This window comes from Pseudophryne corroboree, chromosome 1 (assembly GCF_028390025.1).
Source record: "Pseudophryne corroboree isolate aPseCor3 chromosome 1, aPseCor3.hap2, whole genome shotgun sequence".
Lineage (NCBI taxonomy): Eukaryota > Metazoa > Chordata > Amphibia > Anura > Myobatrachidae > Pseudophryne > Pseudophryne corroboree.
Genome location: NC_086444.1, coordinates 972772491 through 972787788, shown reverse-complemented (window position 1 = coordinate 972787788; position 15298 = coordinate 972772491). Strand labels below are relative to the sequence as shown.

Sequence of the window (15298 nt, the reverse complement as noted above, 5' to 3'; positions counted from 1 at the left end):
ACTGTTCAGAAAAAGGTATTTCTTCCGGAGGAGAAAGCCAGGGAGTTATCCGAACTCGTCAGGAACCTCCTAAAACCAGGGACAGTGTCTGTGCATCAATGCACAAGAGTCCTGGGAAAAATGGTGGCTTCTTACGAAGCGATTCCATTCGGCAGATTCCATGCACGAATTTTTCAGTGGGATCTGCTAGACAAATGGTCCGGATCGCATCTGCAGATGCATCAGCGGATAAAATTGTCGACAAGGACAAGGGTCTCTCTGCTATGGTGGTTGCAGAGTGCTCATCTGTTAGAGGGCCGCAGATTCGGCATACAGAACTGGGTCCTAGTGACCACGGATGCCAGCCTGAGAGGCTGGGGAGCGGTCACACAAGGAAGAAACTTCCAGGGCGTGTGGTCAAGCCTGGAAACGTCTCTTCACATAAATATACTGGAACTAAGAGCAATCTACAATGCTCTAAGCCTGGCAAAACCTCTGCTTCAGGGTCAGCCGGTGTTGATCCAGTCGGACAACATCACGACAGTCGCCCACGTAAACAGACAGGGTGGCACAAGAAGCAGGAGGGCAATGGCAGAAGCTGCAAGGATTCTTCGCTGAGCGGAAAATCATGTGATAGCACTGTCAGCAGTGTTCATCCCGGGAGTGGACTACTGGGAAGCAGACTTCCTCAGCAGACACGATCTTCACCCGGGAGAGTGGGGACTTCATCCAGAAGTCTTCCACATGATTGTAGTCCATTGGGAAAGACCAATGGTGGACATGATGGCGTCCCGCCTCAACAAAAAATGTATGTGTTCCCTCCTCTGCCTCTCATACCCAAGGTACTGAGAATTATACGGCAAAGGGGAGTAAGAACGATACTAGTGGCTCCGGACTGGCCAAGAAGGACTTGGTACCCGGAACTTCAGGAGATGCTCACGGAAGATCCGTGGTCTCTACCTCTAAGAAGGGATCTGCTTCAGCAGGGACCATGTCTATTCCAAGACTTACCGCGGCTGCGTTTGACGGCATGGCGGTTGAACGCCGGATCCTAAGGGAAAAAGGCATTCCGGAAGAGGTCATCCCTACCCTGGTCAAAGCCAGGAAGGTGGTGACTGCACAACATTATCACCGCATTTGGAGAAAATATGTTGCATGGTGTGAGGCCAGGAAGGCCCCGACAGAGTACTACATATACAGCCCCCGGTTATGCCCCCAGTGGCACCGTGGGATCTCAATGTAGTTTTGGATTTTCTCAAATCCCATTGGTTTGAGCCACTCAAATCGGTAGATTTGAAATATCTTACATGGAAAGTAACCATGCTACTGGCCCTGGCTTCAGCCAGGAGAGTGTCGGAATTGGCGGCTTTATCGTATAAAAGCCCATATCTGATTTTCCATTCGGACAGGGCAGAATTGAGGACGCGTCCTCATTTTCTGCCTAAGGTGGTATCAGCGTTTCACCTGAACCAGCCTATTGTGGTGCCTGCGGCTACTAGCGATTTGGAGGATTCCAAGTTGCTGGACGTTGTCAGAGCATTGAAAATATATATTTCAAGGACGGCTGGAGTCAGAAAATCTGACTCGCTGTTTATACTGTATGCACCCAACAAGCTGGGTGCTCCTGCTTCTAAGCAGACGATTGCTCGTTGGATTTGTAGCACAATTCAACTGGCACATTCTGTGGCAGGCCGGCCACAGCCTAAATCTGTCAATGCCCACTCCACAAGGAAGGTGGGCTCATCTTGGGCGGCTGCCCGAGGGGTCTCGGCATTACAACTCTGCCGAGCAGCTACGTGGTCAGGGGAGAACACGTTTGTAAAATTCTACAAATTTGATACCCTGGCTAAGGAGGACCTGGAGTTCTCTCATTCGGTGCTGCAGAGTCATCCGCACTCTCCCGCCCGTTTGGGAGCTTTGGTATAATCCCCATGGTCCTGACGGAGTCCCCAGCATCCACTAGGACGTCAGAGAAAATAAGAATTTACTCACCGGTAATTCTATTTCTCGTAGTCCGTAGTGGATGCTGGGCGCCCATCCCAAGTGCGGATTGTCTGCAATACTTGTACATAGTTATTGTTACAAAAAAATCGGGTTGTTTATTGTTGTGAGCCATCTTTTCAGAGGCTCCTACGTTATCATACTGTTAACTGGGTTCAGATCACAAGTTGTACGGTGTGATTGGTGTGGCTGGTATGAGTCTTACCCGGGATTCAAAATCCTTCCTTATTGTGTACGCTCGTCCGGGCACAGTATCCTAACTGAGGCTTGGAGGAGGGTCATAGGGGGAGGAGCCAGTACACACCACCTAGTGGTCAAACTTTTAAATTTTGTGCCCTGTCTCCTGCGGAGCCGCTATTCCCCATGGTCCTGACGGAGTCCCCAGCATCCACTACGGACTACGAGAAATAGAATTACCGGTGAGTAAATTCTTATTTTTCCTGCTTCTAAGGAATTAAATTCCCTCTTTGAAGCAACTTGGGTTAATCCTGACAGGAAGTTTCAGATTCCAAAAAGGTTAATTACATCCTTTCCGTTTCCTCAGGTTGACAGGAAAAAATGGGAAAACCCACCGATAGTGGACGCTTCGGTTTCCCGGATGTCACGTAAGATAGTTTTACCTGTTCCTGGGGCAGCTTTGTTGAAGGATGCTGCAGACCGCAAGATTGAGACCACTCTCAAGTCTCTATACACAGCAGCGGGGGTGGCCCAAAGACCCACTGTAGTCTGTGCATGGATCACTAGGACCATTGCAAAATGGTCTGGTAATCTAATTGACGGATAAGATTCCTTATCAAGGGGGGAGAATATTTTTTACTACAGCATATACAGGATTCATATGCTCCTTAGAAGCTGGCACCCATCAGACCAGCGAAACGCGTTGAGCTTCAGCCTGTAGGACCACAAACACCAGCACCCTTATCCACCTCCTGGCAAATTTTGGACCTATCAGCTTCCACTAGGATGAAATTCCGACACAAGTTCCTCGTTTGACTTGGACTTATCCCCTTTTGCCATCTGGTTCTCAACTGCAAAAGAGACCTAGGGGACTTATCTGGAATCCAGTCTGGTAAATCACCTTATACCTAATTGAACTTGTGGGCAAATGTGGAATAGTGTCCTAGCCAGGAATTGTGGACATCACTTTTAAAAGGGTTAATACAGTGGGATCCTACAAAGCGCTTTTTTTACTGTACAGCAATTGCTTGTGTTTTACTTTTTGAGGGGTGAGATATCCTCCATTTGATGAATGTTTATTAAATATAATAATTTTTAACCTTACGAATTGAGTTATTTATCTCACATTCGGTCTCAGCCGGCGCCAGTACCTATTTTTCCTCTTTACTCGTATTATTTAGGGAACTGACCTTCCCAGTACAGGCTGCCGCTGACCGCGCACTTCATTTGTGTATTCTCTTTTTTTCATATACAGGATTCTGCTGACTTTATGGTGGAGGCCATAAAGGAGATTGGATTGCTCAACCACGCGGACCACTGCCATGGCAGTGTCAGACCGCAGGGGCTTGTGGCTACACCAGTGGACTGCAGATGCGGATTCCAGGAAAGGCGTTGAAAGCCTTCCTTTCACAGGTGAAGCCCTTTTTGGAGATGAACTGGATACGTGGATATCCAAGGCTACGGCGGGTAAGTCTACATACCTTCCTTCCGCAGCACCCCTGGCTAGAAAATCTTATTCTGCACCTACTTTGCAGTCCTTTCGGACAGCGAAATTTAAAGGTAAGGCCAAGGGTTCTTCTACTGCCTTCAAAGGCAATAGAAGTAAGCCCAGAAAGCCTGCAAATGCAGTCTCACAGGATCAGACCTCAGGTTCTGCTTCCGCAAAGCCTTCAGCATGACGGTGGACAGCACTGCCTGGTCAACAGGCAGGTGGGAGCCCTGGTTACGATATTTCAGTCACGTATGGACCACATCACGCCTGGATCCATGGGTAAAAGATATTATCGTCCAGGGCTACAGACTGGAGTTTCAGGAAATCCCACCTCACAGATTCTTCAAATCCGGCTTACCAGCTTCATCGAAAGCAAGTATGACCTTACAAGCAGCAATTCAAAAACTGGTACAGACTCAGGTCATTGTTCCATGTCCTCTTCATCTGCAAAACAAGGGTTTATATTCCAACCTGTTTGTGGTACCGAAACCGGACGGTTCGGTAAGGCCCATTTTAAACCTCAAGTCACTGAATCCGTATTTACGGGTGTTCAAATTCAAGATGGAGTCGCTGAGAGCAGTGATCTCAGGTCGGGAGGAGGGAGAATTTCTGGTGTCTCTGGATATCAAGGATATGTACCTTCATATTCCGATTTGGCCGATTCATCAGGCTTATCTAAGGTTTGCGTTACAGGACTGTCACTACCAGTTCCAGGCCCTGCCCTTTGGGCTCTTCATGGCACCAAGGGTGTTTACCCAAGTAATAGCGGAGATGATGTTTCTCCTCCGCAAGCAGGTAGTGAACATAATACTGTACCTGGACTTTCTGTTGATAAAAGCGCCGTCCAGGGAGAAGTTGTTACACAGCATTTCCCTCTCCACACGACTACTCAAGGATCACGGGTGGATTCTAAATCTGCCAAAATCTCACCTGGAACCAACACGGAGGCTTCCGTTCCTGGGTATGATACTGGATACGGAGGTACAAAAGGTATTCCTTCCTCTTGAAAAGGCATTGGTCATTCAATCAATGGCAAGGGACGTCATAAAGCCGCCCTGGATATCGGTACATCTGTGCATTCGCCTCCTGGAAAGATGGTAGCCTCTTACGAGGCACTGCAGTACGGAAGATTTCACGCAAGGTCCTTCCAGCTGGATTTGCTGGACAAATGGTCTGGCTCACATCTACACATGCACCAGAGGATACGTCTGTTGCCAAAAGCCAGGATTTCTCTTCTGTGGTGGCTACAGACTTCTCACCTGACGGAGTGCTGAAGGTTCGAGATTCAAAATTGGATTCTGCTAACCACAGACGCAAGCCTCAGAGGTTGGGGAGCAGTCACCCAGGGGGAACACTTCCAAGGAAAATGGTCAAGTCTGGACGTTCTGGAACTAAGGGCCATATACAACGCCCTTCTGCAAGCATCTCATCTCCACAATCAAGCCAACAAGGTTCAGTCGGACAATGTGACGGCGGTGAGACACGCGGTGTCGCTGTCCGCGATCTTCATTCTGAGCGTGGACAACTGGGAAGCAGCCTTCTTCAGCAGACACGACCTCCACCCAGGAGAGTGGGGCCTTCACCCGGAGGTGTTCGGGTTCTTATCTCGTCGGTGGGGGACTCCTCAGATCGACATGATGGCCTCTTGTCTCAACAAGAAGCTCCAGTGGTATTGCTCCAGGTCAAGAGACCCACAGGCAGTGGCAGTGGACGCTCTGGTGACTCCGTGGGTCTATCAGATGGTGTATGTCTTTCCCCCACTTCCATTGATCCCAAAATCTATCAAAAGGATAAAAAGGGAAAGGGTTCAAACAATTCTCATTGCTCCGGATTGGTCAAGATGGGCTTTGTACGCAGATCTACTGGAACTGCTTCTGGAGGATCCGTGGCCTCTACCTCTTCGGGAGGATCTTCTGCAACAGGGGCCATTCGTCTATCAAGACTTACCGCGGCTACGTTTGAAGGCATGGAAGGTGAGCGTCTAATTCTAGCCCGGAAAGGGATTCCGGACAGGGTAATTCCTACCTTGATCCAAGCCAGAAAAGGGGTAACGTCTAAACATTACCACCGGATTTTGAGAAAATACGTCTCTTGGTGTGAAATCAGGAAATTTCATGTAATTTCAGCTGGGTCGTTTTCTGCTTTTTCTGCAGTCTGGTGTGGATGTGGGCCTATGCCTAGGATCCGTAAAGGTCCAGATTTCGGCCTTATCCATTTTCTTCCAGAAACAGTTCGCTTCCCTTCTGGAAGTTCAGACATTCTCGAAAGGTGTTCTGCACATCCAGCCGCCTTTTGTGCCTCCCACGGCACCTTGGGATCTCAACGTGGTGTTGCAGTTTCTACAATCTGAATAGTTTGAGCCTTTACAGGAGGTTGATGTAAAGTTTCTTACGTGGAAGACGGTCACACTGTTGGCCTTGGCTTCAGTAAGACGTGTGTCGGATTTGGGGGCGTTATCTCACAAGAGCCCCTATTTGATTTTTCATGAAGATAAGAGCTGAACTCAGAACTCGTCAGCAGTTTCTTCAAAAGGTGGTGTCTGCGTTTCATATCAACCAGCCTATTGTGGTGCGGTGCTTACTGACACGTCTTCTACTTCAAAGTCCCTGGATGTTGTGCGGGCTTTGAAGATCTATGTCAAACAGACAGCGCATCACAGAAAATCCGACTCGCTGTTTGTGCTTTATGATCACAAGAAAATTGGGTGTCCTGCTTCGAAGCAGTCTATTGCTCGCTGGATCAGACTTACTATCCAGCGTGCTTACTCTACGGCAGGTTTGCCGGTGCCTAAATCTGTTCATGCCCACTCTACTCGGTCGGTGGGTTCTTCCTGGGCGGCTGCCCGGGGTGTCTCAGCCTTACAGCTCTGCCGAGCAGCCACTTGGTCTGGTTCGAACACGTTTGCTAAGTTCTACAAGTTCGATACTTTGGCCTCCGAGGACCTTCAGTTTGGTAAATCAGTTTTGCAGGAACCTCAGCACTCTCCCACCTGGTTTGGGAGCTTTAGTACATCCCCATGGTACTAATGTGGACCCCAGTATCCTTTAGGACGTAAGAGAAAATAGGATTTTAATTACCTACCGGTAAATCCTTTTCTTGTAGTCCGTAGAGGATGCTGGGCGCCCGCCCAGTGCTTCATGTTTCCTGCATGGTTACTTGGTTAAGTATTGTTGTTGGTTCAGCTGTTGCTGTTCCTGTTCATGTTGGGTTAACATGATTTTCTTCTTGTTTGTGTGTGCTGGTTCGAATCTCACCACTATCCTTTCTGAATCCTTCTCTCAAGATATGTCCGTCTCCTCGGGCACAGTTTCTAGACTGAGGCTGGTAGGAGGGGCATAGAGGGAGGAGCCAGTGCACACTATTGATTTCTTAAAGTGCCCATGGCTCCTAGTGGACCCGACTATACCCCATGGTACTAATGTGGACCCCAGTATCTTCTACGGACTACGAGAAAAGGATTTACCGGTAGGTAATTAAAACCCTATTTTATGTTTTTAACAAAATAATTTTAATTAAACATTAAAATACTTATACAGGTTATCAAAATCCCATTATTTTTCTTTAATAGCCTTTTAAAGTATACTTTAAAGTTCAGTTGAAACCAAAAACGGACATGATAACTCATCTGCGTTAGGTTAATGCTAATTGAACCCACTTTTTTTTTTTGCACCAAAAAATTAAGTATGAAGTAAAGGAATGTCCTGTTGGATAAAGAGCGCTATATAAATAAAATTGTTCTCAATAATATCTCAAAAACTGTGAGGCCTAGAGAACAAAAATATGGTATGGGTTAGTAGCTATGTGGTAGTATCAAGTGTACTTACTATCATGAAAAGCAGGGTCGGTGGTTGTCATAAAAGGAAAAAAAACAGCGCTGAAGTTCTACACAATGAAAACACAGTTTAATAAGCTGAAAAAGTATAAAATAATGTAATCACTAAAATTGTATGTTGATTAGCAGCAAACTTAGGGACATAAAAAGTTCAGCACATTATTTGTATCAGCTGTTATGACCGTGTCCCTTTAGTGGAATGGATAGTTCACAATATTGAGCAAGTAAGTACGTAGGCATCCGTAAATTATTAGGATTACCAGCTGTGTGTTCCCGAGTGTTGGATCCCGTTGCGATGGTTCCTAATGGCAGCAGGACTCCATGCTATGGTAGCGGTATCCTTGGTCCACAGTACAGCTGGGTATAGTTTGTAGAATTTGCCAAGTGATGCAATGTCCAATGAAAAATCTTCACGCTCCTGTCAGTTGGAGTAAAGGGCACACAGGTCTCTTTGTGATACAACGTTTGCAGTTTCTCCTAATAATTTATGGATCCTAATAATGAATGAATCCTAATAATTTATGGATGCCTACGTATTTACTTGCTCAATATTGTGAACTGTCCATTCCACTAAAGGGACACGGTCAAAACAGCTGATACAAATAATGTACTGAACTTTTTATGTCCCTAAGTTTGCTGCTAATCAACATACAATTTTAGTGCTTACATTATTTTATACTTTTTCAGCTTATTAAACTGTTTTAATTGTGTAGAATTTTAGCGCTGTTCTTTTCTTTTTATATATATTCCTTTGTAGGGACTATCTCCCATCATACAGCAGCTGGGAAAGCACCCCAGTTTTAGCGCCCAACACTATATACTTGGTATATAACTTCTGCACATACGGTGGGTGTCATGCCTGGGTGAACTGACATGGAATGACCCACAGTGCACATTTTTTAATCATAAAATGTTAATTCCTGTAAGTAATTTTGAAACATGTAGAAAATAAATGAACTGCAACCTTAATCGACCTTATGTGCATTTGTTTTATAACCAGAATTGTTTGCATTAATGTCTAATATTTATATATTTACGATTATTTTAAAATGCTTTTAAACTTACATTGCAGGAACTTTCCAGTTATGGGGCCATACTATTCAGGTTGATTGGGCAGATCCAGAAAAGGAAGTTGATGAAGAAACAATGCAGAGAGTGAAGGTTTTGTATGTAAGAAATTTGATGATATCTACTGCAGAAGACACCATTAAAGCAGAATTTAACAGATTTAAGCCTGGGGCTGTTGAACGTGTGAAAAAATTGAGGGACTACGCATTTGTACATTTTTTTAACAGAGAAGATGCTATTACAGCAATGACAATAATGAATGGGGAATGTATCGACGGAGCAAGCATTGAGGTTACTTTGGCAAAACCTGTAAATAAGGAAGTTAATTGGAAACAGCATTTAAATGGGCAAATGGGTCCCAATGTTGAAAGTTTGCTTAATTTTGCTTATAATGAAGAAGGGAGCCAGAGGTCCCTTGCAAGATGTACAAGTCTTTCAACAGTTTTTAGTGGCCGACACAGCCCAACATCTTCAGAGCCCGAAAGATGCACTTACCCTTTGTATCCTGGAACAAAACTTACTCCAATAAGCATGCATTCATTAAAGTCAACTCATTTTCGCACTGCCGTGATGCATTTAGAGTACTACTGTTACAAGAATAATTTGACCCTTCCAGAATATTACTTGTTTTCAGCAAGCAGTCACGATGGGAAAGTTCTTCTGGTTTATAAGATTGTCTTCCCATCTGTTGGAAGTAACTCCCACAGCTACTTCATGCCTGATAAGCTGTGTACTTCATTGGAGGATGCAAAAGAATTGGCAGCCCAATTTGCATTGCTGCATTTAGGTAAGTGGAAAAATATACCAAATACTGAAATACTGTGTGGACTATTCAATTAGCAGCAGGGTTTACCCCGCGATTAATTGCCTGCAAAAATCCCCGTGGTGTGGGGAAAGGCTATTCAATAAAATTGGGATGCTTGCGGGGAAACACACTGATTCCGTGTAAACTGCAAAATCAGTGTTTTTTTCCATGCTCGACAATTTTTTTAGTTTTTTTTAGAGATGAGTGGGTTCGGTTTTACTCTGTTCTCAAAACGGCATCTTATTGGCTTACGGATGTCTCGTGTTTTGGACAGCCAATCAGATGCCGTTTTGAGAACCAAGTAAATCCGAGTAAAGCCCGAACCCACTCATCTCTAGTTTTTTTTACACTGCGAGGTTCAATCTGACTGGTGACTCGCACGTGGAACTGCATGGAGTTGTGTGCGGGACTGCATGGATTTGCGCGGGGTGTAAACTCTGTTAATTGAGTAGGTCTGGAATGGCAATTAGCGGATGGGCTGATTGAATTCCCCTTTATGGGCAATATTCAATTGTGACGGGAGATTGGGGGGGAATATTCAATTGTGCTTTTTTATTGCTTGTCGCACCCAGCGAGGTCGGGTTTAGCCGTGTAAAGCAGCTAAACCTGACCAAACTAATGAACGCTACGTGAAAAGTCCCATTTGAGCTCTCAAACGAGTCACTTTTCACACATTCAGCTCGCCATCCCCGGGGGTGCGAGCTGAAATAGAAGCACCGGCAGCTGGTCATGACAGAACGGAGCAACAATTGAATAGCTCCGTTGAGCACCATCTACTGGCTGCCAGCGAGGAAACAGTTGACTCTCGGCCAATGAGTTATAAAGAACAAAACCTGCAATCCCTTCAATTAGAATTACCCATCATAGCTGTACTTTAGAGTATCTCTTTTCAATTATTTCATTCATTGAAGATTTTTCAATTAAGACTTAAGGGATGAAATTTAAAAAAAAAAAGAAACTATTATTTGTTTAAACAGTGTTTTGTAAACTTTTTTTTTTTTTTTTTTTTTGCAATAATGTTTTCAATCCTGCTCATTATTGTAATACTGTCAAATATTGGTGTGTGTTATGCTAGGTACACACTGATAAATATATCTGCAGATCAATTGATCCTGTAGATCCTGTTGAGCATACACACTGCCTGATCCGTCGGGACTGATGTCATGAACTGGGCGGACGTTTACATGCACCCGCCCAGTTCAACAATCAGTCACCGCCGGTGTCTGCAGCAAGTGTACGGGCGGTCGGCTGACCGCCCATACACACAGCTCGATGCGCCAATATATCGTTAGATATATTGGCCGTCGGCTGTGCTGCAGGCCCGACTCAATATCTCTGTGAACTACAGCAATCACAGACATATCACTCGTACACACTGGCTGACAGACCCGCGATATATCGGCCATTCAATAAAACGGCCGATATATCGGCCAGTGTGTATGCACCTTTAGAAACCTTGATCAACCATGTTTTGATGCTTTCTAACATTAGCAGTCCATAGTTATTAGGCTTTTTTGGGGGGGTATTTATCTTACATCTTTCAATAAAGTAATTTTTTTTACTACATATTATTCCTATTACATCTGAATAATGGAGGTAGATTAAACATGTTAAAACATACAAAGTGCATACACTCAAAGTGCAAATAGGAATGTTGTGGTTTTCTGTCCTATAGGATTGTTACGGGAGGAGTCTGTGGAGTCTTAGCTGATGCTAGGCAGATTTAGTACCTCTGATTTGATTCACCTTCACACTCTCCCTATTTCTCTGTTGTGTGTGTGTGTGTGAATTTTCTGCATTGGTTCAGCTCACGCAAATGAAGACTACGAGCAACAAGAATGTGGAATAATGCCAGGAGGAGTGTTTTTTTTTTTTTTTTAACCAAGGTGGTTTAAACCTGCCAACCGTGCTTTTTGGCCACGAAGGGCTGATTTCAGTGTGTAAATCAAGGCCTGGTGAGTTGAACGTATGCCTGATGGAGCATATCTTGTTTGTTTTCGCTCTGAATGCTCCTGAACTGAATGTACACAAGTATCGGCAGTGCGGATTTATATGTATGCCTCCTGGTATGTTAAACAGCATGGCGTGACTCTTTAGCGCTGAGTGTCTTTTCGTGCAAAATTTTCCATTAAAATGCATCTTATTCGCATCACTATGTGAGTAAGATGCACAAGCATCTTATGCTGATTAAAATGTTATTCGGCATGCCTATTTTCTGTGTGTGACTATGGCTGTATCTGCATACGAAATGCTACGTTAGAGTTATTCCACACCAACTCAACACACATTACAGACTGACCGTTTCTGATTGTGATGAAATTTGGTATAATAAATGCTGTCATAGGTGTACAGAAAACCCCCAAATCTTAGGTTGATAAGTGCAACAGTTTTGAAGTTATATGCCTGTAAAGCAGCATTTTTTTTCATGAAAAATGTGCTATTAACATTTTTTTAACTTGGACTTGCAGCTCACCTAGTTGAGCTAGAGTTGGGCAAGATTTCATTTTAAACTTCTTTTTATGGGCTTTCATCTGATATATAAACGAAAAAAAGGGGGTGTGGGAGGGCGCTTGGTGAAATGGCTACAAGACACCTAGAATGCTATTACTGTTCTCTGGCAGCAGCTTCCCAAGGTCGAGGTGCTGATCCTCAACCCAAAAATTCACAGAACAAAAAATACTCAGAGAAGCGCTACCATTAAACAGTATTGATATAATTTATTGTTAAAAGATGTTTTATATATAACTGTCACAATTCAGTGAATAAACCAATTATCCTGGAATATTATTCATGTAATATACACCAAAACTTTAGTAGTTAAAAATGGTAACATTTGTAAGATACATTGTAAAAACTCCCTTAAAAGAACGTAACCACTTGTATTTCTGATAAACACTGCAGCATTTATATTTCACTAATAGGTATATGCAATTGCGGTCGAATTGACGAAAAAGTCGAAAAACGGGACATATTCAACCAAAAAACCAAGTCGAATTGGATTCGACTATGCAATACAGTACTTTTCGACTAAATACCTGCCGTTTCAAATTCGACTTTTATCAAATCGACTTTTTCAAAATTCGACATGTCTGCAATGGTCAAAATGCGGCTTTTCGACAAAAGTATATTCAATTGAAAAGTGACGATTCGACAACAGTGCTATTCGACCGCAAATTCGACATTTTCAGTCCGCCTCACTTTGCTGGCGGGATCTAATAAAAAAAATGTAATAAATGATTTTTTTTTTGCTTTTTGTATTGCTAATAGCATATCTATTTATATTTTAAGGGATTATCTACTTGGTTTGTCTTTTTTTGACTCACAAGTATTATTTAATTGATTTTTTAAAAGAATATTTTTTTCTTCACTCTGCTGAGGGAAATGTACCCATGATTCCACAGTTTTACCCAGGATACACTTCTGCAAAGCCCCTCCTATCTCCTCACTCCCGGTTTTTTGAGACTAGGGAGAAGGAGCTATTTCAGTCAGCTCTATTGTGGAATCGTTTTTTTAGGACAATTCCTGCGTTTTAAAACTCATTCCTATTTTTGTACTGACTACAATAATGGAGCCTTTTTCTGACCAGATTGTGATGTTCATGCTGGTTGCAAGCATGGAGGAAGAAAGGACTGCTGAACATCAGGATCAAAGTCAGCAAATGTCTGCATTGGGTGAGCCAGTATTGCGGGTTTCATTTCCACGTCCACGCCAGTATCGCACTAGGCGTGAACTGGAGGATCTCAGCGAGTTCGAGGTGATTCAAAATTATCGCTTATCGACTCGCGACATATATTCGCTGTACGCTCTGTTGGAGGCTGACCTGGAACCTCGGGCACGGACGAATCGTGCAGTCAGCGGTTTCCAGAAACTGCTGGGTACGTTACATTTTTTGGCGTCAGGCACATTCCAGCCTACACTGTCTCAAACATGCGGTTTTTCACAGTCGACACTGTCGCGCTGTATAACCCAGGTCATTAGGGCTTTCCGCAAATTGACGATCCAGTACATCACATTTCCAGAGACGGAAAGCGAATGTCGAGAGATCAAATTAGGCTTTTTCACCAAATACAAATTTCCCAATGTGCTGGGCACGATTGACTGTACCGACGTGCAGATCAGACCGCCACGTAATTCGGAAGAATGTTTTCGGAACCGAAAACATTTCCATTCCTTGAACCTAGGTCATTAGGGCTTTCCGCAAATTGACGATCCAGTACATCACATTTCCAGAGACGGAAAGCGAATGTCGAGAGATCAAATTAGGCTTTTTCACCAAATACAAATTTCCCAATGTGCTGGGCACGATTGACTGTACCGACGTGCAGATCAGACCGCCACGTAATTCGGAAGAATGTTTTCGGAACCGAAAACATTTCCATTCCTTGAATGTCTGTGATGTCAACATGAGATTTTTAAATATTTTTGTGGGATTTCCTGGATCGTCTCACGACTCCTTCATCCTGAGCCAGTCATCGCTGTTTGACAAGTTCGAAACAGGAAACATCACTGGTGGCTGGCTGTTAGGTATGTATTTTAATAAATGTTTTTATTTTTTTATTATTATAATAATTATTTTTTATTTTTTTTTAGATTACCTACCATTTTTTTTCTTTTCTATAGGCGATGCGGGTTATCCCAACAAATCGTGGCTCTTGACCCCATTGTCTAATCCTGTTGGTAGAGCACAAAAACGTTACCAAGAGACACACATTGCATCAAGGCAAATAATTGAACGTGCCTTCGGTGTACTTTAAAGCCGGTTTCGATGTTTAGACACTTCCGGCGGTGCTCTTTTGTACTCACCGGCGAAGGTTTGCGGCATGGTAAATGCATGTTGTATTTTACACAACATATGTGTCGCAAACCGTTTGCCGGTGACTCTTCGTCGCAGTGCTTTCCGACGCGGTAATCGTTCTTCTGCTCTACCGGTGGGTATGGACGAAGGAGAGGATTCCCGACAGGCAGTGATACAAAATTATTTCTCTATCGTCCTAGTGGATGCTGGGGTTCCTGAAAGGACCATGGGGAATAGCGGCTCCGCAGGAGACAGGGCACAAAAAGTAAAGCTTTAGGATCAGGTGGTGTGCACTGGCTCCTCCCCCTATGACCCTCCTCCAAGCCTCAGTTAGATTTTTGTGCCCGGCCGAGAAGGGTGCAATCTAGGTGGCTCTCCTAAAGAGCTGCTTAGAAAAGTTTAGCTTATGTTTTTTATTTTACAGTGAGTCCTGCTGGCAACAGGATCACTGCAACGAGGGACTTAGGGGAGAAGAAGTGAACTCACCTGCGTGCAGGATGGATTGGCTTCTTTGGCTACTGGACATTAGCTCCAGAGGGACGATCACAGGTACAGCCTGGATGGTCACCGGAGCCTCGCCGCCGGCCCCCTTGCAGATGCTGAAACAAGAAGAAGGTCCAGAATCGGCGGCATGAAGACTCCTCAGTCTTCTTAAGGTAGCGCACAGCACTGCAGCTGTGCGCCATTTCCTCTCAGCACACTTCACACGGCAGTCACTGAGGGTGCAGGGCGCTGGGAGGGGGGCGCCCTGGGAGGCAATGAAAACCTATTTTTGGCTAAAAATACCTCACATATAGCCTCCGGGGGCTATATGGAGATATTTAACCCCTGCCAGAATCCGTTAAGAGCGGGAGACGAGGCCGCCGAAAAAGGGGCGGGGCCTATCTCCTCAGCACACAGCGCCATTTTCCCTCACAGAAAGGCTGGAGGGAAGGCTCCCAGGCTCTCCACTGCACTACAGAAACAGGGTTAAAACAGAGAGGGGGGGCACTGAATTTGGCGTTAGAAATATATAAAAAAGATGCTATAAGGGAAAACACTTATATAAGGTTGTCCCTATATAATTATAGCGTTTTTGGTGTGTGCTGGCAAACTCTCCCTCTGTCTCTCCAAAGGGCTAGTAGGTCCTGTCCTCTATCAGAGCATTCC

The 15298-nt window shown here is 44.4% G+C and overlaps 1 protein-coding gene across 4 annotated transcripts in view; it reads left to right on the top strand.

Annotated features, from left to right (window-relative positions):
• RBM46 (RNA binding motif protein 46) overlaps nucleotides 1-15298 on the top strand; it is a 329232-nt gene that overhangs the window by 257385 nt on the left and 56549 nt on the right. For all 4 annotated transcript variants that reach the window (XM_063920507.1, XM_063920504.1, XM_063920505.1 and 1 more), the window contains exon 5: nucleotides 8554-9336. In XM_063920507.1, coding sequence (XP_063776577.1) covers nucleotides 8554-9336 — 783 coding nt within the window. The remainder of the gene's footprint in view (nucleotides 1-8553; nucleotides 9337-15298) is intronic.